This window comes from Corylus avellana, chromosome ca8 (genome assembly GCF_901000735.1).
Source record: "Corylus avellana chromosome ca8, CavTom2PMs-1.0".
NCBI lineage: Eukaryota > Viridiplantae > Streptophyta > Magnoliopsida > Fagales > Betulaceae > Corylus > Corylus avellana.
Genome location: NC_081548.1, coordinates 2,699,940 through 2,726,769, shown reverse-complemented (window position 1 = coordinate 2,726,769; position 26,830 = coordinate 2,699,940). Strand labels below are relative to the sequence as shown.

Genomic DNA, 26,830 nt, shown 5'->3' with positions numbered 1-26,830 from the left:
AAAAAAATTATTAGCCATTTTCTGATAAAAAAATAAAATATAATTAAAATAAGTTAATTAATATATTATTGTAACAAAATGTAAAATAAATATTTAAACCCACGTTTGACAATTCAAAAGCTACATTTCTCAGTGAAGTCGTACAACTCTCTCCTCTCGCTTCAGCATTCATAGTTTATAGATAGTTTTCAAAGATTCCCTTTCTTTCTCTCTTCCTCTTGAGACCGTCTTTATCATGGCTATCTGTAGTTTTCTATGTATCTCTTGTTTAGAAGATTCTGAGAAAAGACGATATCTTTGAAATGGCCTTTTCTGTTGTTCTTTGTTCTATGAGTTCTGTTAATTATTCTTCTTGAAGAGAATGACTGTTGAGCCTGTAATGGACGACCCCAGAGATCAATTTCCCATTGGCATGCGTGTGCTCGCAGTTGATGATGACCCCACTTGCCTCTTTTTCTTGGAGACCCTGCTTCGTAGATGCAAATATCACGGTTTGCTTTTTGTTCTTTTTTATTTTTTTTTATTTGTTTTCGTTTATTAGTTTTTGGATTTGTACTTTGTCATTAGTATTTTGTTTTTGAGAATTGTTTTCTAGTTGTTATATTGAATTTTGCTTATTTGGAGATGGGTTCTTAGATTTGTTTCTTATAATAAGATTTTTTTTTTTCTTTTTAATTTAGTAATTTGGAAAGAGTTTAAAATAGGTCACACATTTGTACTGTTTCTCTCAGTCCTTCCTCTCCCAAAACTCTGTCATTTTTATTTCAGGCCTTTTGATGTTCATGAATTGTTCTAATGTTGAATTCTATTTGACTGGATATAGGGTCTTAACCTTTAAAGTTTGTACAGGTTGGCATATCTTCTAAACAAAATACAAATTTAGTTTTTTTTTTTTTTTTTTAATAGCTTACTAGTTGTAAATATGGTATTCTGTTAATGGGCTATCATTTTGTTCAGATCTTATTATTTTTTAATAAGAATTTAGCAAATGGGTCTCATTGCTGCTCAAACCTTATTCTCTATCTCGAGATTTATCTGAATACTGTCATATTATTGGACCATCTTCTTGGTTGGACTATGGGTTGGTTGATTCATTGTGGTTCTCAGTAGATATTGGAAATATGAGAAAGCATTTATTTTTCTTTTTAAAAGCTTGTCCTGATTTCATTATGAGTTATGGATTTTGCAGTTACGACAACTAATCAAGCAGTCGCAGCATTGAGATTGTTGAGAGAAAACAAGGACAAATTTGACCTGGTTATCAGTGATGTTTATATGCCAGACATGGATGGTTTTAAGTTGCTTGAGCTTGTGGGCCTTGAGATGGACCTACCTGTCATAAGTAAGCCAGGAACACTGCATGATCTTCAATATGTTGAAAACAATATGTGTTCTAATTTATTTATCAAAAAAAGAAAAGATGTGTGTTGTAGATTAAATAAGATGGTTTATTTCAAAAAAATCTGTAGGATATTGATTTTTCCTTCACAAAATCTTCAACAATTTGACAAGCTTTAAATTTTTTCTAAGATATATGCAGTTTGTTAGTCTGATTCCCAGAGAAGAGGAAAAGGACATTTTCAAAAGCCATCGAGTTTGTTTGTCTCAAAAAAGTAGGATTTAGTTACTTAAATCTGGTTTAATTTTAGTTATAAATTGTTTACTGTTTGTAGTGTTGTCTGGAAATGGTGATACCAAGCTTGTGATGAAGGGAATTACTCATGGAGCTTGTGATTATTTACTGAAACCTGTTCGAATTGAGGAGCTGAAGAACATCTGGCAACATGTTATCAGGAAAAAGAAGTTTGATCCAAAAGACTCAAATAATTCTGGCAATCAAGACAACCCTCATTGTGGGACTGCTGAAGGAGGAATCGTGTCAGCTGGGGCACTTTTGGATCAGAATGGGAAGCTCAATAAAAGACGAAAGGATCAGAATGAAGATGAGGATGAGGAGAATGATGAAAATGGGCATGATGACTCATCAACTCAGAAAAAGCCTCGGGTTGTTTGGTCTGTGGATCTGCATCGCAAGTTTGTTGCTGCTGTTCATCAGATGGGCATTGACAGTAGGTTCTTCACCAATCATTAAAATTAACAACCTTTGTTCTTGGCCCCACCCCACCTTCCTTCCCACCCCCAAACCACTCCTCATGTTTAAAAAGGCACATATAAAGTCTGTCATGCTTTTTATTCCAATGTTAATATTTCAGACATGGAGCCTTTTCTTATAAATTTCTTCTATTCTAATCTTGCTTTGGATGCAGAGGCTGTTCCTAAAAAGATTCTAGATTTGATGAATGTTGAAAAGCTTACAAGAGAAAACGTAGCAAGCCATCTTCAGGCATAGATTCTGATCTTTCTCTTCTCAGTTCAATATGATCTAAACCCTTTGATTCCAAAAAGCTTACCATTTTATTTTATGGTTGCAGAAATACAGGCTTTACCTTAAAAGACTTAACAGTATTGTAAACCAGCAAGCTAATATGGCAGCAGCCTTGGGCGGTACAGATGCTTCCTATTTGCGAATGGGTTCCCTCAATGGACTTGAAAATTTCCATACCTTGAATGGATCTGAGCAGTTTCATAACAGTGCTTTCAGGTCCTTCCCACCTAGTGGGTTGCTTGGTAGGTTGAACACACCTGCTGGTCTTGGTATGCGTGGCCTTCCTTCTTCAGGAATGACTCAATTGGGTCATACACAAAACTCAAGCGGCTCTACTATTGATCAGGTTAACTTCCAGCAGGTCATACTTCCTGGAAGCCATAATGGAAGTGTACTTCAAGGAATGCCGACAGCACTAGAACTTGATCCACATATGAATGGTGTTACTCATGCCAGAGAGCTCTCCACTGCTATTGATAATAGAACAGTTTTCCCCATTTCCAGTGGCTTCCCGGATGCAAAAGTAACCATTGGTAGCTCAAGCAATTCTCTTCTTGGTGTTACAAACAACACCTTGATGTTAGAACAAAACCGTCAAGGAGCTCAAGGTGGCATAGTATTTGGAAATCAGTCCCCTGTTTCAGTGGCCTCTTTAAATTCAGAATTTCCTTCCCCCTTGATGGATCACAATAGATTGAATGATAACTGGTCAAATGCTGCTCAGTCATCTGGGATCCATTCAAATCCTTTTCCATTAAATGACTGTTTTAAACAGCCTATTCTGCATCATAATAACTTGCAGGACAATATGTCTACAATGGCCTTGCGAATTGGGAGTAATCGTTGTGATGTTTCTTCTGTTACTTCAGTGTCCCCTCAATTGCAGGATATTAGAGCAGGCATAGAATGCCAAGCAAACCTGATCAACAGTATTAACGATCAAATAAGTAATCATGCCCCACTACAAGAGTGGGATGACCATAATCAGGATGGTTATTATCGCTCAAATGTTATGGGTAGCTCAATAAACTCTATGATCCCTGTGAATGGTGCTGTGTGTCCAACAGCTCAGGGTTTGGAACCAAAGAACACAATGTTCCTAGCAAACATGGATTTCAATTCAACTGGACAATCAAATTTTATTGATACTTTATACCTGAAAGATGATCAGGTTAATAAATCTGCAGCAGAGGCATCACTGAAGTTGAAGCAAGGGCTCCTCATGGACCAAAGGAAGCCACAAGGAAGTCATATTTCTAGTAGTTTTGGCTCGTTGGAAGACATAGTGGGTGCGATGGTGAAAGAGGTAATATCATATAATTTTGTTTATTTTTGCAACTAGAGATGTCTTCCTTAGTATTTTCACTGTGATTTCTTGACTATACATGATTTTCTCATACTATTTTAGAACTCAACCATTGCATTAAAGAATCTGCTGTGGTAACTTGATGGTACGGATGCTAAAAGGAGAAAATTTCTTGGTTACCTAAGCTAGTGACTGCTTTTTTAGATTTTTTTTTTCTTCACTTTGATTAGCGAGTTTGTTTTATTGACACTAGTCGAAGAACTAAATGCAAGTAAGTTCCCTCCAATGATATTCATTTTGGAAGTACCAACGGATTATTGTTGTTGGAGAGCTTAGCATACTATGATTTGGTTTACTTGCACATGTGTGGTATTATACCTATCACATTTTTTTTTTTTTCTTTACTTTTTAAGGGTTGTTTGTCGGCCCTTGGTTCTTAAACCACTTAAGATGTCATAACCTGAGATTCACACTTTCCCAAAATCTAAGTCTGTCACTTCACTTATTTAAATTCAAAAAAAAGTCTAGCACATGATCATATAAAGCATAAACTGAAAAAAAAATCCAATAATATTTACATTACAAATTAAGGTTAACTGAAATATATATAAACCTCTAGGTTTTAGAATTAAAATATAATGTGTTATACACCAAGTCTTACCGCCTTCACTGGCGGCCAATTTTCTTGGTCTTCGTACCAAGAAAGTATAGGCTCGCGTTATTCATTTGATACATTGCCTCTTTTTTTTTTTTTTCTGTTTACCTTTCCTGTTTCGGTGGTTTAAGAGCTTTTTGTTTGGGTTGCCCAGCCCTTAGCTTGTAATTTGTTGTTTCTTACTTGAAAAAAAAAAAAAAAACTTGCCTCCAACATTTTTCATGCTCTCTAACTTATTTTGAAGTGAGTTAAATAAATTTTGAATTAGTTACCACAATCTACTAAGTGACTAATCCATTGTCCATGAGATGAAAACTATAATTACTCAAAAGACAATTGATTTTGGGCATGACTACACAAGAATTCAGTCCTCACCAGTGGCAGAATGATGAATTTTTACTTTTTTATCGTTGCAAGGTAGAGGAGAGAGGAGATTTGGAAGTTTTGGAGAAGAGAGAAAGCATAGGAGAGAGAGGAATTGAGGGAAGGATGGAGGAAAGTCACGTTCTGGGTTTTATATAGAAACTTGCTAAAGGTTAAATTTTGGGATTTAGAAAAAACTCAAATGTTTTTTCATATTTTTGGAGAGAACCTTTAGATTAAAAAAAACCCATATATTTTTTCTCAACTTTTGGAAGAGTCAAGGTTGTTTTTTTTTCCTCAGATTTTTAAGAAGATTAAATGGGTTATTTAGATTTTTAGAAGGGACCATGGAGGTTTTTTTAAAGTTTTGGAGGGGACAAATGGTATATTTTTAGATTTTTGGAGGAGGGCAGGGGAAGCTTTTCAAAAAAATTTGGGGGGCAGGGCCCATACCGCCCCCCCGCCCTCCCTCCACCACTGGTGCATGCTCATTCACAAATCAGATCAGGGTTTTTTGTTTCTTCCAGTAAAATTGAGGCTTTGCTTGTAGCTTAATCAGTTTGGGTTTCTGACATGGTTTTCTCTAGTAGCCTTTTTGAGCAAGCAATGCCAGAATGACTTGGTCTGAAAAATTATTGCTTACTTCCAAAAGTGGTCATCATATGTTATACCTTCTCATACTATGCCTTCTATGATGCTTGCTGCTTCTTGTATAGCACATGGGCATTCGTATATAAGTCTATACTTTAAGACCATTCTGTGGCTGCTTGTGTGTGCACGCATGCATGTGTCAATGTTCATGCTCATGATTGTTGAATCTGTGTGTCTATAAGAACATTATATAATTGGAAGTCATAATTAGGAAAGTATAGCATGGACTGCTGGACTGGATAGATGAGTGCCTCCTCCAAAAACTTGCCCACTTGCTGAAGAGTTACTCAAGCATTTGGTGAGAGGGAAGACCAATTTGCTAATTTGGATTGTAATAATTATATCAGTAGTATTTCAATAAAAGCTTTAAATATGAAGAATTGCCACATTTGATATATAATAGCCTTTGTTTTTGTTGTAAAAAAAAATCTTTATTTGTCTATAAGTTCATTTGAGTTGGGCATATCTTTTGTATGTTTTCTGTGCATAGTGGGTGATGAAAATGTTATACATGAGACCTTAATATGAATAGACAAGCAATGTCCGCCTAATTCATTTTTTTCTCAAATTATTTGATCAAAAAGATATAAGAAGTACTGCATCCTGCATGTGTATATGCTGTAATAAAAAATAATAAATAATAAATAATAATAAAAATTAAAAATTAAATTTAGGGCTTAGGGTTCCTCTCTCCTCGTCGCCGTCTTCCATTCCTCCTTCCGTTATCCCTTCTTGGTCGCCCTCGCTCTCTCTTCTCTTTTTAAGTTCTCTTTGAACTGTGTTTTGGTTCTTTTGAAATTGGTTATAGATTCTATGCTTCGTTTTCTTGTTGCTTGTTGTTTTGGATCTCGTGAGAATATTTGACAGGGGATTATGACCCAATCTCTTACTTGATGAGGAGCAAACTATGCAGTGTTTGCAAATTCCCAAGTTAATGTCACAAAGCAATTACTGTCGACATTGACGGTCCTCCCAATTCTTTTGGGACCTCTTTTGCTTTTTGAACTTTATGGTTTTTTTTTTTTCCATTGTTAATATTGTTGCGCCAAGGCGGCTATAAGAAGAGAAGGGAGGTAGAGAATATTATGGCAAGGAATACTCGTGCTTGAGGCATTAGTTTTTCCTTTTTTAAATTTTTGATAAATATTGTATATTCAAGCAGTGCGCAGAGAAGTGCAACTCAGGTACATAGAAAGTATACAAGAAAACCCCTAATCCAAAGAGAAAGAAGAACATAAATCTAGAAACTTAGAAAAAGTAGAAGAAAAAAAAAATGATTTTTTTCTTAATTTAAATCCTCACAGCCTTATTTATTTCACTTTTATCAGAGGCAGGTAGCAGCAAGGGTTATTTCTTGTACTTGTTGTCATTGTCGGTATTTTTAGTTCTCTCGGCATTTTCTCAGGAAATGTTCTCTGGTTCCTTTGTTGCATGCCAACCAATAATGCAGCTATATATATATATATCAGTCCCCCCCCTATACCTTCTTGGAGGCTGCCACATATATAAAGCTACTAGCCACCATTCTATGATAGAGGGGTCATATGTGAAGGACACTTGCCTCTTGAAGGATGGTTGTGTAGGGGGGGTCAGCATAGACTTTTAGTGAATTAGTATTATGCATCATGTCAGTTTGGAAGATGTTTGCATCAAGTCTTCTGATAGCAATGTTAAATTCCTTGAACATACCTGCAATGGTGCAGCCATTTTACAGTGCTTTCTGAATCAGGGTAGAGCTCATAAATTTAGGAAACAAAAATACTCCTGAGGTATAAATTTTATCAAATTGCTCCCAAATTGCTCCCAATATACTCTTTAAGGTTAGAACCGTTATCAAATAGATCCTTTCAGTTCACATTGCGTTAAAATAAGTGAATAAAAAGTCTGTCCAGTAAAACCCAGAGGGATGTTGCACATTACTACCTCTTCCGATGAGAATCTTGTTTTGGAATTGACCTTAATGATGATGATTGATGCCATCATTTTTCTTGCATCAAAGAAGATACAGACATTTATTCAATTATTGTTGCTACTTTTTCTTTGTTCCTGGGCATTTAGTGACATGATTTTGGTGATGCAGGAACAAGATAAGGTGACACTAATTGAAGGAGACTTAGGGTGTGACACTTATTCCCTTCGGACATGTATCTGAATTAAACTTCCACTTCTACCAACAGAAGGAATTGCCCTATAAATATTTTTCCTTCTTGATGAGTTTTTCATTGTTATAAAGCATCTGCCAATGTACCCACTTTTGCCTCTTTAGTTGTATGATACTTGAAAAGATTAGTTTCAGTCCTATTTAATTAGCTTCAGCGTAGTCATTTTTCTTGTTGATTGAGCAATGTGAATATGTTTTTTTATGAATAAGGCCACTTTATTTGTATTACGAAAATGACTCGTTGCCCTTGGTCCGACACTACATGATAGATTAATTGCTGTTGCTCGATTACGCATGCCTTGTGTTTGTCATTTTATGCATAATTAAGATAAGACTGATTCCAAGACCCACATTATAATTAAAGCTACAAATTGAAAAGCATTCCACGGTTTGCTGCTAAATTTGATTGTGATTGACATAACAGTGTTAGAGTGTGTCATGTAGATGGGTAAGTCTATACATCACTCCCTTGTTGTAACACCACACCCCAATGACACACAATATTGTTCGCTTTTGGCTCTCTTGAACTTGACTTTCCAAGTCATCTATTCTGGCACTACTCTTGCAGAAGCATACTTAATTGAAGAGTTTTGATGGGTTCAAAACCATCATGGCTTTAAAACACGTTATCATTAAGGGTGGAAATACACATAAGTACACCTCTATCTCCATATCCAGGCAATGCAGGAAGTTACAATCACCTCCTCCTAAGACCTAACCCTAATGACAAACAATATTATCCGCTTTTGACTTCTCCAAACTAGACTTTCCAAGAGGTCACTCATCCTGGTACTACTCTCGCAGAAGCACACTTAACTGAAGAGTTCTAATGGGTTCATAACCATTACGGCTTTAAAACGCGTTGTTATCATTAAGGGTGTAAGTGTACATATAAGCATACATCAATCTCCATACCCAGGCGATATAGGACGTCACATGTCCCTCCTTCATCTCAAATGGCATGTTCCCCACAATCAAAAACCAATCTCCATGTACCTTTTGGTTGTGGGAACCGTGCCTGCACACGGGATTGAAAAGATGAGGGTGATTTATAAAATTACTTCATGTAGGTTGTCACGTCAATTTGTAAGTTTATGTGACATTTGTCATGTCAATTATTAAACAATTAAATTTAATTGTAGTTGGGGTTGATATATAGTGTCACAAGAACTATAACATCAATTTACAAGACATTTGTAGTAAAAGCTCTAGAACTCCGAGCATTTTGTTTTCGTTATGTTTGAGAAAATAAGTATTTTAACAACTCAATATGACACATAACAGTCATAATTTATCTAGTAGCCTTCTTGCAGACCATGTTAACTAAACTTCACCAGCAACAAAAATAAGTTATTTTACTGCACACCATTTAGGAAGTGGTGAGAGAAGGAATTGAGGGCCTGTGGAAGCAACCCAATCCACACATCAATGGCCTTGTTATCAGCAGGGCTCTGCATAAAGTAGGCGACATGTGGGATTGGAGGAACCAGTGGAAATGCATAAGCTGCTTCTCCATGCAAGAATGAGATCTTGTGAAATGGCATCCTGGTCCAATCAGAAACTAGGGTTAGCTCCATTAGAGGGGGGAGAGTAGCCTGTGGCCCTTCAAGTGCCTCAACATATGCATTCACATAGTCATTGCTCACAGAATTCTTGGCTTCCCTTATTTTCTCAACTATGCTTTCATGGCTTTCTTCCTCCAATACTCCTGCTGTCAAAGCAACAGAGGCAAGCACATAAGCATTCCCACTGAAACCTTTTGGCATTGGCGGCACTATCTTGTTCCTTGTGTCCACAGCAAATTGCAGGCACACCATTGTTTCCTTCCCCAGCCCTAATGCCCTGGTCCTTGTCTGAATTCACAATCATTAGCTTAAATTATATATATTGGCCTATAATATATGTATAGGTGATCATAAAATCCAAAATTCACTTTCCCACTCCGCTAGTCGGGATGCAAATTTGGGTAAAAATGTAGTTACGTACATTCATGTAGCTTTTAACTCAAAAAATAGTGAACTGCTATAATATTCATTGTAACTCACCCAAAAAATAAAATAAAAAATTTGACTCTTGATAAGACATGCACATGACTTTGGAATGTAGGTGCTTTGAAAAAAAAAAAATATTTAAATAAAATAATTATAAAGTAGATATTTAAAATAGAGAGTGAGATGTAAGTATTTTGAAAAGTGGGTAGCTAAAATAGAAGAAAAAAAATAATTTTTTTTAAGCTAAAATAGAGAGGAAATTTGTTGAGTTGGATATATATATATGAATGATTGAATATTATTACAAATTGGCACGACAATTTATAATTGGTAAAATGATTAAGAGTGCATAGTTGACAAATCAGACACTAACTAATTAAATTAGTTCAGTTTGTAAAGAAACTTGTAGTAAAAGCTAAATTTTTTACACATGACAAATTAAAAAAGCCAATCCTAGTAGAATTTGTTTCATTTATGTGGTTAGTACAATTTTTTTAATTGTTCATATTTAATTTCACTGCTTTCTCTCACTTTCTCATTAAAAACTTAAAATTAAATATGGACAGGTGAAAAAACTAACTGTAGTTTTTACAGCTCCTAAGCCAAATCCAAACCGGAATCATAGAGACTTTGATCGAGCATATCATCACCAAGTTTTTATCTAAATGAATTAATCTGATTAGCAATGATAATTTGCTAATTAAGAGGAGAGAGAGAGGTCAACTTTTGTCGTACATAGAGCTGCTGCCATCAAGCTGACAATAGACAACTAGGTAGGTTTCCTAACATGTTCACTAGACAACTAGCTGGTTTCATGGCTTTTTTTTTTTTTTTTTTTATTTCTTTTTTCTTTTTGCCATCCTCTTAGGGCCCTTCTTTGTTTGTCTTTTCCAGGTCTAACATGATTTCACTTTGTTAATTAAACTAGTTCCAGACATTAAAGAATGTTCAGCATTTTGTCTGCTTACCAGGTTGAAGATCTACTATATATGAATTGAACTCAAAAATCCAATACATATTCATGGCTAAACAATGAAGAGGGTGGAAAATATTTTACCCAATTGAGAAACTTACCTTCCACAGATGAGCAGCAACCACCTCAAATGATGAGCATGAAAAGCTACCTCCCCTCTTACCAGAAACTTTCCTCTTCAAGCTTTCTATCATTGCACTGCTGAGGTGAAAGGTCCTAAGAAGGTAACTTTTTTGACTGGAGCACCCCACGTCAGAAAGATTGGCAGCCGCTTGCATTATCAACTGATATAGATGATCTATGGCTGCAGCCCTGGTGGGTGAGTTTGAGTTTTTGGATAATTTTGTAATTGTCAGAATATTTGGGGCCTGCAGAGAATTTCCCACCAACAATTTGCCTCTCTCATGCACTGGTTTTTGCAGCTCAACACCTGATCCTTTTCCTTTCATAAATATTGCAGAATTAGAAGCCCATGCGCACAAGAAATCATAGGAGGCAGGTCCATCAAACAACGAGTGACTCACACCTATCCCTATTGAGTACCCTCCACACCCAAACTTGGTGACCTACACTTCATGTTAATTAAACAACTTACTATTAAACAAAAAACAAAAACCTATATATATATACCATGTAGAAAATCACTTTTTTTTTATGTGTTTATGATCTTCAATCATAGAGTCAGTTGACAAATCCATATTTTTTTATGAAAATTACTTATGTTTAGGGTGTTTTTTTATTTTTATTTTTTTTTCTTTCTTTAAGGAAGTATGTCCCCAACGGGCATGGAGCAAACGATTTGTATAATTGCTTGTTTTGGAAGAGTGTTAGGTAGAAAACATGGATAAATTATATCGAAAATATATGTTAAAAATGAATTCAATAGAGATATATAAACGAGAACCCTAATGAATTCTTACTGCCATGGATAGGATAACTATATATTCATCATTTAGTGACCTATGTAAGAGTGTTGAAGAAACGTACAATATATGGAAAAATGAAATCATTTCCCAAAGACAAATGATATTTACTAGTAAATTTTTGCTTTTTCTTTACAAGCTTCCTTACTGATTTAAAGGTTGATTTTCATCTCAATTGTATCAAAGTTATATAGTACTCTACTAAATAGAATTACCCTTTTTCCCAAAACTTGGAAAACTAAGGGAATGATTAGTTTTTGGAAGGAAATTTATTATTTTGTAAATAATTTTTGGATATATATATATATATATATACAGGCCAGGCTTAAAGAATTCTCAGTACCTGAGCAACAACTAGAGGCATCTTGGAGAAGTTCCCATCAAAAACAGGCTTGTAAACCAATTTCTCAAAGAAGTTATTGTACTGAGAGAGGTCTCCAAGCTCTGAGATCTTAACATGTGTCACAGCCTCAACTAAAACTGCACCATCATTGTTGCACCAGAGGTCCAGCTTTCCATTGCCTTGATTAGGGCACAACCTGCCTGCTGCAGGATACCATGTCAGCAAGGTCTCCTCCAAGCCAGATTTCAAGCTGCTGAAGACCAAATTAAGCGACAGGTTTTTGTAAGCAGGAGATGGTTTGTAAAAGAAGACCAAGTACATAAGATGAGGACACTGTCTGTCCAAGTTTGAAAGGCTCAGGATTTTCTGGGGGTGCAGGAGGTGAAGTGATTTTGGAAGCACAGAAACTGTCTTTGTAACAGAAACTGTTTGATAATTTTCATGTTGGGTTGCCATGAAAATGTTGTGGTTTTGTTTTCTGTTGTCTCTTTCTTGCTTAATGTGAGAGAATTGAGAAGGGTGTTTGTGAATATAAAGAGAAAGGTAAGCTAACGCTCCTAGGAGCTAACCTATCTATCTCTCTCTCTCTCTCTCTCTCTCTCTCTCTCTCTTTGGATTTGTTTAACGTGTTTTTGCCATAAAACAATGGTTTTTAATGCATCTTTTTTATTACTAAATGCCTTTGCATGGCACTGTTTTGGTATGACAAGGATTCCCCGTGGGTCGGCGACTCTCTATGATCTGGCTCGCACTTGAAGGATTGACAATGACCTAATACCTATCAATGGTGTCAAAACTCTTGGAGATCATCATCATCCATCCATCCATCCTTAGCCCCACACATCTTCTTGGTGTCGGACAGTATTCTATCGTCCAATCACCAAGTCTGAATAAATCACCGCTTATCTTAAGCGGTTTAAGCGTATCACTTTTCTTTATTTGTTTCTGATTAATTTTCACATGCCATGCCGTAACTTTGACTCTTCAGTTCAGTTCAATTCATTTATAAAAATTCTATAAATAGAAGTTACAAGATAAACTTACTGTTTCTTGTCTAAAAAACAAACAAAGATAACTGTTTATGATCAACAGCATTATGTTCTGTAGATTGAGAAGATTTCAAGCTTATAGTAGATATATAGATACCTTAAACTCCTTGTTTTCAGGTGACAGCTGGTCTTGAAGCAATTATTTGACACTTATATTCATTGTAAATCCCTTAAAACTTCTATTAGGTAGAGTATGTGGGCTAGCTTGTCACATCCAACATGATAAATTACTCCTTTGTTTTCCCTACAAACTACAATCACATTGATCACATGCTAAATTGAAATTTGAAATTTGAAAAAGAAATCTCAAAGATAACATGATCTTAGGTTAATGTCGCTTAATTAATTATCCCGGCCAATAGGAATATTGGAGAAGTTTTTCTCGTGATGAACAAGGTCAGCCAGATAGTCATTTTTTATCAATTTAAGCTTTTAAAACAGGTGATGATTTAACATAGTAAATATGATACAATTATTTGACTGAAAAGCCAGCCTGGGGAGGGTTTGCTGAGTGACAAAAGGGGACTCTGTGAGCACCAGTAGAAGTGGGCATGCACTATATGATTGTTGTGGTAAATGCTGTTTGGACATTTTCCAAGGGAGTAGGATAAGGAAAATGATGATCAAAAAAGGCCCACAATACTCGATGAGCTTTTGTTTGTTGGTTTCAAGTTTCAAGTATTCAACAAGATTCTATACACTTGCATTACTATAACTTGGAGATCAGAAAACAATCACAAACAAAGGCAACAAAGAAAACTTTTGTTTTGTTTTTTTTTTCTTTTTTTTTTTGCTTTTCTTTAAGAGAAAGAAGTAGAGTACTGGTTGATTTGTGGCAAACAAAGAGATGTGGGGCTCAAGCCTGTTGGAAAGACAGGTTGGCATATCTGATAGACGGAGGGAGAGGGGAGGGGGTCTGGGAAGTTGCTGTTTGTAGCAGAAGCATGCGTGCAGTTGAAGCCCAGACTTGTCTCTTCTTGTCTCTAACTTTCCCAGCATTTGCCTTATTTCCAGGTCTCCCTCTTTTTTCTTCACCTTCTCTCATCCACCCTTTTTCCCCAGGCTCACATTCTTTATAACTATACAAAAACCACTCCTCCTTTTGGCAGTGCCTGCAGGTTTTCTACCATATCTATATCTACTACTATATATATATATATATATATATATATATATATAGCTATTATTATTTGTGTCATTGTGTATATATATATATATATCAAAGGAATTTGTTCTTTTCCACCACTTCTAAAGTGCTTGCAGCTTTTTTTATTTGAGATATTCATTCACATTCGCAGCCTCACATTCATGTTAATGTGAACAACAAATTTGCATGCGTAGCATGGTATATATAAAATAATTGTCAATGTCTCATCACTCGTACGTGTACATATAACGAAAGAATTTCCAAATTATTGGCTGATATATCTTTCTGAATTCCGATAACGCATGTGTCAATGGTAAACATTTTCTTACTCCGAAAGGACTTGAATAATAATTAGAATTCATTAAACTCACTTATAAAACTCAGTTTTACGTAGTAAATAGTCAATGTAAGACTTAGCACTCATGAACATCTTTATAATTTACTTGCTTAATATGAAACTAACTTTCTGGAATGTCACATCATGCATTAATAAGTTGCCATTTTCTTTTTTTGTTCCACTCGATATCAGGGTACCTTTGCAGTCAACCCAACTCATTAGGGTTGGTATAGAGAGCATCAGTCGAAGTCGTGATCAAAGATAGGTCAACCGAAGGGGATGAAAATAGAGCACAAAATGGTTCGGTCTACGTGGGGTTGACCGATGAGGCCCGACCGGTCGACTATCAACACACACACACACACACACAAAAAAAAAAAAAAAAAAACCCTTGACGGGTTTTCGAGCCTATTTTTGAGACCTCTATAAATAGGTTTGTAAGCCACGATCATTCTATATGCGTCTTCACTTTTGAGAGCCTTTTGTAAGTGTGTGAAAAACAAAAGAGTTTTTTTAGAAGACGTGATGTTGAATCCTTGTGAGGTTAGTCACTTAGAGCTCATAGTTAATTATCAATATATACTTCAAGAGCCAAGTATTGAAACCAATTCAAAAAGTATTTTGCTTTACGTCAAAAAAAAATTCCTTGTATATGTCAAACGACGAGATGGGCACTTATTCTCATTCTTGCGCAAATAATTAATTTTTTTCAATAAAAAAAATTAAACTTTGCTTTTCGTACTATCAAATATATATTCCTTAATTGAGTTCCATCGGAATTATTCTCATCTTTTTCGTATTATGCTTGGTTATGTATACATGTTAAATGCATGAACATATATATAATATTCATCGCTTTTTTTTTTCTTTTTTTTTTTTTAATTACTCATATTGTAATTTTGGGCATGTTTTTCTTACTCATATTTTCATGAATTAGTTTTTCAACATGGGTGTGGTAGATTTTTCCATTCATGCAACTATATATGTATACATGACATAGTAAAAGAAAAAGTAAAGCAATATTATATACCATATTTTTATCTTACAATTATTTCACAGTGTTGATGTGTAAGTCCCAACCAACCCTTAATTATTTTTTTATTTTTTAGTTAGAACTAATCTAAGATTAGTTGAGACTACTACATTAGCATTATGGGATAACTGTAAAATAAAAATGTAAATTCTAACGTTACTCGAAGAAAAAACAATAGAAAATGTGATCAAACACAAACATGAGAGAGTCTTTTACTATGTGTCTTTTATATTTTTATTTTTATTTTTTTGGATGAATTACAAAACATGGTCTTCTTTGTTTCAACTTAAATGTTCAAAATAAAAATAAAAATTACAAAAATAGAATAATATGGAAAACCTTCCTGCCTCTTCACAGTACTTAGAGGACCATTTTGAAGGGATCGATGCATATAATATGGCCAAATTGGTGGAGTGAGAAGAGGAGAGAGGGTCCACCTATGACCTCATGACTACTCATCTTTTCAACTGTGAAAGTCGGCACAAATGTTTAAAATTAGGTTGAATTTGGATGGTTATACCTTCATTTGTCGAAATGAAATATTTAATCTCTAGATTAATGGATTATGATGTGATCATTGTTATGCATACTCTGCATAAACAATTGCATCCATATGCTTATAATTAAATTATCGATTGTGATGATGGCAGTGATTGCAACTAATTAACTTACAATTTTATCAATTAATGATTATTTTCCTGTCAAATGAAATTATCCATTCTGTTAAATTATCCAAATTTGTGTCGGTCTTTTTATGACCCTTTCCTAAAAAGCAAAGATTCTGTAACTAGGTAGAAACAATAATTCAAGTTATTTTTTTTGTGAAAAATAAAAATGTTTTATTGTTTGTTGTTTTCTTCCTCGTTCCTCTATAAAAGAGAAACTGTTCGATTCATAGACTCTCTATCTTGTACCATGAAGATTCAAGATCAGGTAGATCCTACTTCAAACTCATCTAAATATCAATCTACATGAAGGTATGCCAAATCATCTCATCCTTCCAACTAGTTGATAACATTAAGATATTCTTCATCTCCTATAGACGGTGTAGCGATAAAGCTTTGGCAATCTTCAATATAACGTAATTATCTCTTTACCAAAGCTTAAGCCTCCCTGTTTTGCCGAATTCCTCAAGAAATAAGAATTTTAATGCGATAGCGTAGTTAATCCAACGCATTATGTTTTTTTTTACTTGTGCATAGTTGAAGAAAGATTTGTCTCAAAATTAGACCTAACCGATTACCTTTTTGAAATAGTTGGCCGATGAAACAAAAAAGCATACTCAGCAACAATTCCAATCAAAAGAGAACCATTCCCGCTTTATTGAGGAAAGACATTAGGATGAACTCTCAAAAGAACGAACTGAAAACGAAAACCATCGAAGAAGACGACGCCAGTGAAGCAATTGGCTGACTACAGCAGTCCAGTGAAGAGACGAAAAGGACACGCATGTGACAAAGGTGAGCCGGCGACAATAAACCTAACTTCCTTCTTCCCACAAGAGAAGGAAAGGCAGAGAAGGGAGAGAGGAGGAGGGAGGGGTCAGCTTCTCCCTCCCGTTTGCTTCACTGATGGAGAGCAAAAAGGTTTCAGGAGAAAGCTACAAAAGTTACAAAGAGGAGCGAAAGGTTTCAAGTTGCTGAGAAGAAATCACGGAAAATTTATACAAGTACAAATTTCAGCTGCTGCTCTTTTCCCTTCTGTTTCTTTCGGTTTGGTTGTATTACTTCTTACAAACAAACAAAAAATGCATCAAATCCAAAAGTTTATGCACGTTTATAATTCATCATTATTTTTCAATGAAACAAAGTACATACTCGTTAATCCCTCCATCCCCAGAAAGTCCTCAGGCAATACAAGATGCAAAAGTCCCAGCATTTTGCAATCAATTCTTACCAGCAATTCTCCCAGTGGGAAGTTGAAACCAAGAAATTATAAAAGTTGCTAAAGAAATTCCTGTCAATCAATAATTTTTTTTTCTTCTTTTTTCTTTTGGGGGTGAAGACTGTTGCTGTGATTGTTAGAGAGAACAAAGACTAACGAAAATGTGTATGAATAGGAGGCTCAGTAAACTTAGATATATGTTTTTAGTCATCTAAAACAATGACCCCCTGCTCTGATTTCTGTGTGCTTCCATTAGATGGAGTATCATCCTTCCTTTCATCCATCTCCACATCATCTTCAGTTATAACAGGCAAATTTGTGCCTTCTGGCACCTGAGGTGGGCATGGATCCATAGAAGCTTCAACATTACAAGGTGATTCACTCTCTGCTTTTGCTGGATCCGAGTTTGTTAACTTGCTGCTTTCCTTTAGAGGTTCAGACTCTATTTCAATGTCCATCATCTCAGTTTCTGCCATGGAAGCAGGGCCGTGGTCATCTTGATGGGCAGATGGAGATGCGGTTATTGAAACATCGACCTCTGATTCAGCTTGTGATTGTTGACTTATATTCGTTATCGGCTCTTCCGAAGTGGGAGGCTTTGTCTGCCCAGGAGAGAGAATGCGGTTTACGTCTTCAGAAATGGTTTCCAATGGAAGGAGGTTCTTTGTCACGGATTGGTTTGCTGAGGATGTTGGAACTGATTCCTGGGTATTTTCCTCCACAACCTTGCACATCTGCCAGTAATATCGAACACACAATAAAGGATCTGTTGGCTACCAGGATCTCTTTCATGGTATGCATTAACTCAAGGATTTACCTCATTGTAGAGCCGAGGCAGTTCCACTCGTTCCGGGTCATCATCACAAACTGCAGCAGAAATTTCTTCTGCAGCTGCACAGGCACAATATTAGTCACCATCAAGCAGATCAAGACACCAACCAAGTCTCCAAGGGGTAGTTCAATCAGGTAGGGACCACGCCTCGTGAAGCGGAGATTACTAGTTTGAATCCCATCCCTCTCCTCTTGTGTAGACATGTAGACATGTCAAAAAAAGAGAGGGGGGGGAGGGCAACCAATAGCAGAAACGAGACATCTTATGGTGATATGATGATAATTGATCAGTATATGCAACTCCTCGGTTACAATTGTTTTACTGTTGAATTTGGTATCCACCAATGAAAAAAAAGAAAAAATTCCTGTGGCAATTCTCTAGTATATCTTCTATAAGAAAAACCCTTTCATGCATGACGAAAAAAAACTATAAATTATTCATATTATTGATAACTTCCGAATAACTTCAAAATTATACACTAAATTTCACAAACCTTCACACAGTTCTATGAAACACTTGCCAAACAAGGACAGCTCCTAATCAGAAAAGGCCATATTGAAACTAAGGCTCTGTTAAATCACCATACAAAGCCACTAGGTAATTAACTATCGAAGCATCCTCATCATCAGCTCTATAAAAAGACGAGAGACATTTTCAAAGGATAACTCCTCACACCTACATCCTTGGAAAAAGGGTAAGCAGCCCATCCCATCTAGAGACCAAAAACCAGGAGCTACCATTGTGATTTCAATTTCTCTCCAGTTACTCCTTAAGTTATGCAACCAAAAAAATTTAAAATAAATAAATCCATAAATCATCCTTAACTGAGTAGTTCAAAGTTCCGAATTAATATATGCCTTTGAGACTTGCCGAGACTACTAATTCTCCAACATGCACAAAATCAAGTTTTAGAGGAGAATCCACCAGAAGTTTCAGATTATCTAAAAATCTTTGCTCAGCAGATCAACATGATACATGAATTTCAAGTCTTGAAATCCATGGCAAGGCAACTACGGACCCAAGAAATAAAGTTAGACTAGAAAAGAGGACAAAAAGAAAAAGGAAGCAATAAGATGTATATAAACTTTTTTTCTAAATCAACTAGGCAGGCAATCATTCAATAGATAAACTCAACACTTACAAATTGTTTCTACTTGAGGCAACGGATCAACCACTTGGGTATCAACCTCCACGGAGCTAGGACTTGGCACATTTGCAACCTTAGGTTCATTTTCAGGCTCTTCCCTTGCAATCTCGTTTGACTTCATGTCACCCTGAGAACACCATCAAGGAAAACAAGAACTGAGTCCAGAAGCAAGACAACTGCCATTTCATCACAAGTGATGACTACACAAGTTATATACGTAAAATTACAGTAAAATCTGCCACATAGAATCATTCTCAGTCTTGCAATGATGACCATGTATTTAAAGCCCAATCTCCAAATGATCAAGGATATCAGAACCATAGGGTTACCAAAACCAGTGACTTATGGCCTGTTTGGGATTGCATTTGAGAAGCCTAAAAGTGTTTTTGACACTCAAAAAGTCCGTTTTAAAAAAAAAAAGTATTCGTTTGGTAAAAAAATTAAAAGCGCTTTTGAATGTCCAAGAAGCCTAAAAATGGCTAAAATGCACTTTTTTTTTAAAATGAAGCTTTTGCCCAAAAGCTCTTTTTGACTTAAAAGCTCTATTTCTCAAACGCAATCCCAAACAGGCTCTTACAGATTCAAAATCATACAGTCCAGGCTACAAGAAATATTTCAGATTGTGGCACCACAATACAGTAAACCAGCTAAAGGAGATGTGTACAACACAACAAGGAATCAGGGAAAAAGTACTGCTTAAATAAGAAATGATGGATTTCAAATGATAACTTTGCAGATAGTGAATCAGCAGGTGGAGCTACCTACATGTCTCAGTAACTCCATTTAACTACAGAGCTTGCATGACGATCCTATACAGTGAGGTAAAATGACAGATAATTAACAGGTTCTCCTGCACCCAAAGGGAGAGGAGATATCTAGACAGATAATTAACCAAGGCTAACGGCCCTTCTTAGTTTGGTTGCTTTGGTTTGGTCCTACTTAGCAATTTCCTTCTGTGTCCCAACCCTGGATTGAAGCATAGTATCCTTGCTCACAACCATACGCAACGTCCTTTATTTTTATTTATTTTTATCTATTTTTTAATTGGTAAATTACACATGCACTCGGTGGAACTTGAACCCACCTTGCTACAAAGGCAAGAAGTACCATTTGAACTAAGCTCATTGGTAAATGGGCAACAATGTGTGACACCAGTCACCATAAGAAATATTGTGATTGAAGTCACTTGTACTGAGGTAATAATACTTTAGGCTATTTCCCTCGAGACTTCTACAAGATACAGAGAGTGAACCAATATGCAGGTGCCAGGAAATATAATTAAACTTACAAAGTATTCTTTCTGGTACTCTGCATTGAGCCCTTTTTCCAAGAGAAGCACCCTTTTCTTAATAAACTCAACCTGTCTTCTCTGCATATCTCTGAAGTGAAATAGTATGGAAGGGTCTTGATATACCCGTGCTTGGTTTGCAGCATCAGTAGTTCCCTGTGCAACATCGGTTGCTATATCATTCGCACCACCATTTTCCCTTAACTGGGTGACAGGTGCTTCTACATTAGCTGTATTTGTACCGTTTTGTGCTTGAGCAGCAGCTTGTCCTGGGACAGGTAGATTTATGATGGGGAGATTTAACTCTTGACAGATCACCTCCTGAATCCTCAGTTCTTTGTCATCAACAATAGCTTGCCATCTTCCATACCCATGCCTTTCATGGAAGCAATAAGGAATGGGTTAGTAAATAATAACTAACTAAACAAACATCTTTATGAGCTGAGCATTGTCAAATAACAAAACTATTAATCTCACAATCAGCTAGTCAAAGCAGTTGCAGTATCAAACACCACATCCCCAACCACACAAACACACAGATAACACTACACACTCTTACACCCACATACATGTCTCTCATGTGCTTCCGTGTGAGTGCATGTGCATATGCATTTGTGTATTAAACGGAACCTTTGAACCAATGCCCAATCACATTTAATGTAAGCAGACCAGCCACAGCCCACTCATGTTTCATGGTCTGACGAAAGTAAATTGGTTTAAGATCATGCACAAACACATGATACATGCAATACAGCTTTTTCCATCTAATACCTCCCTTTCTAGGCCAATCCTAGTTTGAATCATAATCAAGTTCACCATGCTTGAGCACACGTGGCTGCGAATCTACTTTCAGTAGCAAAAGTCAAGTAGAGTGCACATGAAAGAAGTCTGAAACATGGTTGAAATTTCAATGGTTCAATAACTCCCATAACTAGAAGCTTAAGGTACCTCAGGTACACAAAAAGTATTTAGCTAAAAGGAGAACAAAGAACAAGGAACTCATGAAAATTAAGCACTAAAGGGGATACAAATGCCGTTGTTCAGAGATAAAAATTAACGTCCTCTTCTGATCCTCAAAACTTGAAGCATTTTTTTTTCTAGGAAAAACTCATGCAATAGGATTTGAACTTATGATCTTATCCTCTACCCCTTGTTGGGATACAAATGCTGTTGTTCAAAGATAAAAAGGATAGAAGAAAAAAGATTATAAACTCATCCAATGTCCTCTCACAGTTCTTAAAACGTTAATCATTCTTTTCCCTCCAAATACTAGAAGCATTTTTCTTATAGGAAAAACAACTCATGCAATAGGATTTGAACTTATGATCTTATCCTCTACCCCTTTTTAAGTAGGAAGGAGTATACACAAACACATCAGAATATAAACCACATTTGTTTTTATATATGTAGATGTAATGCTTCTTATCATTCATTCATGGACATATTATGAATGAAGGACAAAAGCAGTCTAACATAAAAGTGAAAAAAGACTTGCAATTACTATGCTGACAAATGTTTTAACATATAAACTAATGTCAGACACATACTTCAGTACAGCACGCAGTAATAATAAATCATGGTCTTCCTTCCAAAATTTTCCACCCTTCAACCCTGGGTAGCGTGATACAATGTCTTCTGTGAAAAGTGGAGAGCCTGGATTTTCTGGTGAAAACTTCACCTACCATTACACCCAAAAGGAGGGAAAATGAAAAATTAATTTAGCCTCAATAATTATAGAGAATTGAAAGATAAGCTTTATGAATAGCAATGTATATTTTATATATTAAATAAAAAATAAAAAAAATTGATTGTCTCCCAAGTCCCAACATGAGGTAGGATCTTCCTTTAATTTGATAGATGCTCTAGAGTCATACAGACTCACAGCATTCACATCTTCACTAAATCTAGATCTAGTTAATATTTGGATTACATCATCCACAATCTACCCTCCCACATGAAGAATCGATCCAGGATAACAATATGGTCACTTTTTGGGTTCCTCTTATCATCAATTGAACAATTTCCTCATTTCTGCTTTCCAATTCCTAATAAAATTACATTTGGTCCTTTCCATCTTCGTTCCTGCCCAGGTTAAAATCTATGGATCCAAAGTCTTCTTATAACTTCTAACTTAGAATTCTGGCCAACTTCATCAGACTGTAATAGTCAAAATATGGATCACCCTGAATACACATACACACCCAAACCCCCCCCCCCCCTGAGATCCATAAGATAGACCTATCCAAGTTAAAGTTCAATTGTTACTTCTCCAAACCCTATTCTCTCACACGTATGGATGAGGTGCCACCAGAACCCACCAATCTCTAGGCTCGCAAATGACTTTGTCAAGAGTTGTTGTACCTTAAATAATCTAGATAAGTTAGAAAATAATTAAAATTTAATCAATCCTTCAACTTGCATAATGTAAATTTACGAATCCCAGGCCTATGCCTAGGAGATCCACGCACTCATTACATAATGACCACTTCAGAGATAAGACAAAACAGAGGGGAAAAATACATCCATCACTTGGTTGAGTCATACATGAAGGTCCCTAAAATGTTTACCCTAAGTTCGTCAAAACAACAAAATCAACAAATTAGGGATTTAAATTTAAAAGGCAGGAAAAAATCTTAAATATATGACAATGGAAAGCAACTAAACTCATGGCAATGTTTTTTTATGTAACTTACTTTGTCCCTTATTAGAAGCAGAACTGCAATCCTAACAAGTACATCTTGTATTCTGAGTCCTTCTTTTGGAACACCATCTATAACCAAGACGATTAGGAACAAAAATTTTAGTCAAAAAGCAGAGAAAGGAACGGACATAAAGGAAAAGAAAACAAGAAATTAGCAGGTTTTTATCACCTGAAAAGTTAGGGGAGTCCGTCATATCTTCAGCAATGTGAGACAAGAAAAGAGTCCCATAACTGAATTAAAGAGAAATAACTATATCAACATACCAAATCCACAGGATAGAAAATGGAAAGAGAACACAAACAACACACACACAATATATCATGCATCATGATTCCAATTAAATATAATTACTGTGTGCATGTATAGCAATACGCACAGGCGTGCAGGCACACACACACACTTAGATCCAGAAAATACATGCATTCATATGAATACACACATACATACATGTACACATAGGCACAGACCACAGTTTGGGATAAATTTTGTGTTCAATTCAACAGAACTTTTTGCCAGTGTGATAAAATGTCAAAAAATAAATTTACAAGACAAACCGATCTGCATTTACATCATAGAAGTAAATTTTATATAAAAAGAAATAAGACATTTCTTTTAGCTTCAAATGATTGCTTTACATCATGCAGCAAGAAAAATGTTAGGAAGTGTTGTAGAAAAATTGCAGGCTCAGTAGACAATCTCCTCATTATTTTACTGCATATGAAATGTAATACACAGTATTTTGCAATGTGTCAATTTGATACAATTGCAATTTGGGTAAAATGGAAAGAACACAATCTATCTAGCCTTTGTCAATTTGTTATGCCGTACTAAATTGTAGGATTGCAATTGGTTATGCTGTACTATATTGTAAGATTTAACAATATAGTACAGCAAAACAAATTGAAACACTTAACACATCAAATGCCCCTTATTGATTTAATCCAAAAACATTTTGCATAACTAAAAAAAAGTAATCAAATTCACAGTCAAACAAAACCAAAAAAAATATATTGCAAAATGAGATAATCATTTTAATAAATGCTATGAAAAATAAGAGCATACATTAAAAATCATAAAGCACATGTGCACAGAGATCATCGAACCCAGAAGAGAAAAAACATAAAATGTTTTCACTTATTGACAAATAAAATGACGAAGACTATGGCATCATCAAGGTTCAATGACATTTATAATGGTACGATTACAAAAGATTCCAATATGAAGCAGAGGCTAAAGAGAATACTCTTTTATTTCTTCATAGGTCTTCTGCTTCATGCGAGATGTAAACTCCTTCCAGTCAAAATCCCCAACCCCAAACCTGCAAATAATTCAAGATAAGACTAGCTGCTAACATAGGCAAAACTAAAAGAGAAAGAACTTCTATATAGTGTCCACTGAAATTTCAGTTCCTTTCAACAACATATCCCATTCATTCCACAAATTAAAATGCCTAATACATGCATGCATGTGTCTCTGCACACACAGGCACACACACACGCACATACTCACACGAAGAGAAAGAGAGTGGAAGATAAATCTAACAAGCATAGGTTACTGAACCAAAGATTACAAATGACAGAGAAAACCTCATCAAAATTTGCACAAACGCTGCCCTCTGATTTTGATTGAAACCCAGTACCCTAAATGATCTCCCTTCGCCTTCCATCAATGGAAGTGGCTCAGAACCATCCACTGTAAGAGAATTCATAGGAAAGAGGCACTATAATCAACTCGTGCTGACCAAATTATTTTAATTAATTTATTGAACAATATGACAAAGAAAATATACCACGAGCTTTCTTTTTATAAGGCTTTCTCACAGGCGGAGCTCCAGTTATAGTGGTTTCACTATCAGTCAGCTCAGCTTCGTAGTTATCATCCTCGCCGTCAGAGCTTACATCTTCCAAACCAGCTAGGTCATCTTCTTCAACAGATACCATCTGAACAAAATTCCGATTACACATGTTTAATCCCACTTTCATGGAGAATGAGTCTTAGAAGTGTTTTTATTATTATTATTATTATTATTATTATTATTATTATTGGTAAAAGTTGCTAAATATGTTAGTAGCAAGTTTCAAACTATAGATATGTAGAGCCTTCCCACTAGGCCTAATTGATGCTCTACAGAGACTTAAAAAGTGTTTTATATCTAACTAGGAGGTTAATAAAATATTAATCAATCCATTTAAACCTAAAGAATATGCCTGACTGCAAATTGGAATTTTATAGTACGCAAATGTAAAACAACAAAGATGAAAACATTCTCCCATAAGAAAACATAATCATCTACTGATCATTTGACATCTTCAACGAACAAAAGCCTTTCAGGAATATGTGTCTGTGTGTATGCAAATACAGCATTGTAGCATTCCAAGACAACTTATATCATTGACAATGAGGGCCAAAGTAATTTTAATCAATGCCATAAAAACTAAAATGCAATACCTGCTTCCGGCTTCTCTTGCCTTTTCCCAAAGCATTGAACTCTTCAACTTTATGCACTTCATAGCTGTCTCTTAACAACTCTTCCCAGTAATTTAATTTTTCTGTATTGTTCGCGGTAGGTTTATTCTCCACTGCAGACTTCTGTGCTTCCTCCGCCGCAACAGCCTCTGCTTCCTCAATATATTCAAAATTTGCCACCTACAGAATATAACATTTACAAAATTTACTAGAAAACCATAAAGCAAGAAAGAAGCAGAGAATATGACAATGAAAAAATCCTATGCTGTTAGACAAAGCCCTTTCACAAAAAATCACATGATGATTACAGATTCTTTATATATATAAGTAATTGAGATATCATAAAAAGCGTTTGGAGCTCCCAAGTACACAGAAAGTATATATAAAAAAACACCTAATTAGAAAGAGAAAAGAGAACAAGGAAGTCATGATAGCTAATCACCAAAGAAGTCTGGAGAGACAGTCGATCATCTTCTTCTCCACTGTGAGCTCGCAAGTGCTCTTTGGCATTCGATTTTTATTCGGTTTGGCTTGCATTGGGTCATGCCTTGCAGGGTGAGAGACTTGTTCGATAGTTGGTGGTCGGGAGGACGATCCCGTAGCGCGGTTGTGTGGAAGATAATTCCTCTGTGTCTTATGTGGTGTATTTGGAATGAAAGAAATGCTAGATGTTTTGATAATTCCACTAGGACTATAGAGGAATTGACCCATTTTTTCCTCTTTACTCTTTACTCTTGGACGGCCGCTTGGCTAACTCCTTTAGAGATTAGCTTTTCTGATTTTCTTTTTCATTTCTCTCCCTCTTAGGCGCTCTCTATTTATACCTTCCGTGTAAGTGGGTTGCGCCCCTTTGCGCTTTTGCTATATATTACATTTACTTATCAAAAAAAAATGATAGCTAATCACCAAAGGAGAAACAAAATTTGTTGTCTATAGATACAAAGTATAGAAAAATAAAGACTTAGGCTCCTCCAAAGTCTTCTCACGGTCCTCAAATTTGGTATGGCTAGAGAAATTCCCCCAGCCTCTCATAATATTCTTCTATAAACCCACCCCATGCGTCCCAAGGGGCTCATCAAACACCACCCACCCCATGAACTGCCAAATTTAGAGTCAACCACCACTCTCCACCAAGCTTTTCTCTCATGTGCATAGCGCCATAGCCATTTCCCTAAGAGAACTCAATTGAACAA

At 35.8% G+C, this 26,830-nt stretch overlaps 3 protein-coding genes across 4 annotated transcripts in view; 1 reads left to right on the top strand and 2 right to left on the bottom strand.

Moving 5' to 3' along the window:
• The first annotated feature begins 138 nt into the window (after positions 1 to 138).
• LOC132189700 (two-component response regulator ARR12-like) lies at positions 139 to 7,698 on the top strand. The gene is made up of 6 exons (XM_059604473.1): positions 139 to 491; positions 1,190 to 1,342; positions 1,674 to 2,069; positions 2,268 to 2,344; positions 2,433 to 3,692; positions 7,442 to 7,698. The coding sequence occupies exons 1-6, from the start codon at positions 362 to 364 to the stop codon at positions 7,511 to 7,513; spliced, it is 2,088 nt and encodes a 695-aa protein (XP_059460456.1). The 5' UTR covers positions 139 to 361; the 3' UTR covers positions 7,514 to 7,698.
• Positions 7,699 to 8,746: 1,048 nt separating this feature from the next.
• LOC132190084 (brassinosteroid-related acyltransferase 1) lies at positions 8,747 to 12,337 on the bottom strand. Its single transcript, XM_059604965.1, has 3 exons — positions 11,753 to 12,337; positions 10,588 to 11,052; positions 8,747 to 9,375 (listed from the first exon to the last, which is right to left on the bottom strand). Exons 1-3 carry the CDS (start codon positions 12,206 to 12,208, stop codon positions 8,878 to 8,880), a joined length of 1,419 nt encoding a protein of 472 aa, XP_059460948.1. The 5' UTR covers positions 12,209 to 12,337; the 3' UTR covers positions 8,747 to 8,877.
• A 4,735-nt stretch (positions 12,338 to 17,072) lies between these two features.
• LOC132190620 (CHD3-type chromatin-remodeling factor PICKLE) overlaps positions 17,073 to 26,830 on the bottom strand; it is a 37,672-nt gene continuing 27,914 nt past the window's right edge. For both annotated transcript variants that reach the window (XM_059605659.1, XM_059605658.1), the window contains 11 exons: positions 25,620 to 25,817; positions 24,961 to 25,111; positions 24,758 to 24,863; positions 24,415 to 24,489; positions 23,340 to 23,401; positions 23,163 to 23,239; positions 22,017 to 22,147; positions 20,470 to 20,845; positions 19,176 to 19,308; positions 18,020 to 18,093; positions 17,073 to 17,936 (listed from right to left, as the gene is read on the bottom strand). In XM_059605659.1, the coding sequence (XP_059461642.1) occupies positions 17,406 to 17,936; positions 18,020 to 18,093; positions 19,176 to 19,308; positions 20,470 to 20,845; positions 22,017 to 22,147; positions 23,163 to 23,239; positions 23,340 to 23,401; positions 24,415 to 24,489; positions 24,758 to 24,863; positions 24,961 to 25,111; positions 25,620 to 25,817 (1,914 nt within the window). In that variant the 3' untranslated portion in view covers positions 17,073 to 17,405. The remainder of the gene's footprint in view (positions 17,937 to 18,019; positions 18,094 to 19,175; positions 19,309 to 20,469; positions 20,846 to 22,016; positions 22,148 to 23,162; positions 23,240 to 23,339; positions 23,402 to 24,414; positions 24,490 to 24,757; positions 24,864 to 24,960; positions 25,112 to 25,619; positions 25,818 to 26,830) is intronic.

Bases quoted from the DNA above. Each gene is read 5' to 3' on its own strand.
- LOC132189700 (XM_059604473.1), top strand. From the start codon at position 362: ATGACTGTTGAGCCTGTAATGGACGACCCCAGAGATCAATTTCCCATT. The intron at 1,343-1,673 runs GTAAGCCAGGAA...TACTGTTTGTAG, and splicing joins GATGGACCTACCTGTCATAA to TGTTGTCTGGAAATGGTGAT. The intron at 3,693-7,441 runs GTAATATCATAT...TTGGTGATGCAG, and splicing joins TGGGTGCGATGGTGAAAGAG to GAACAAGATAAGGTGACACT.
- LOC132190084 (XM_059604965.1), bottom strand. From the start codon at position 12,208: ATGGCAACCCAACATGAAAATTATCAAACAGTTTCTGTTACAAAGACA. The intron at 11,053-11,752 runs GTACTGAGAATT...CATGAAGTGTAG, and splicing joins TGCCTCTAGTTGTTGCTCAG to GTCACCAAGTTTGGGTGTGG. The intron at 9,376-10,587 runs GTAAGTTTCTCA...TTGTGAATTCAG, and splicing joins TTGCTGCTCATCTGTGGAAG to ACAAGGACCAGGGCATTAGG.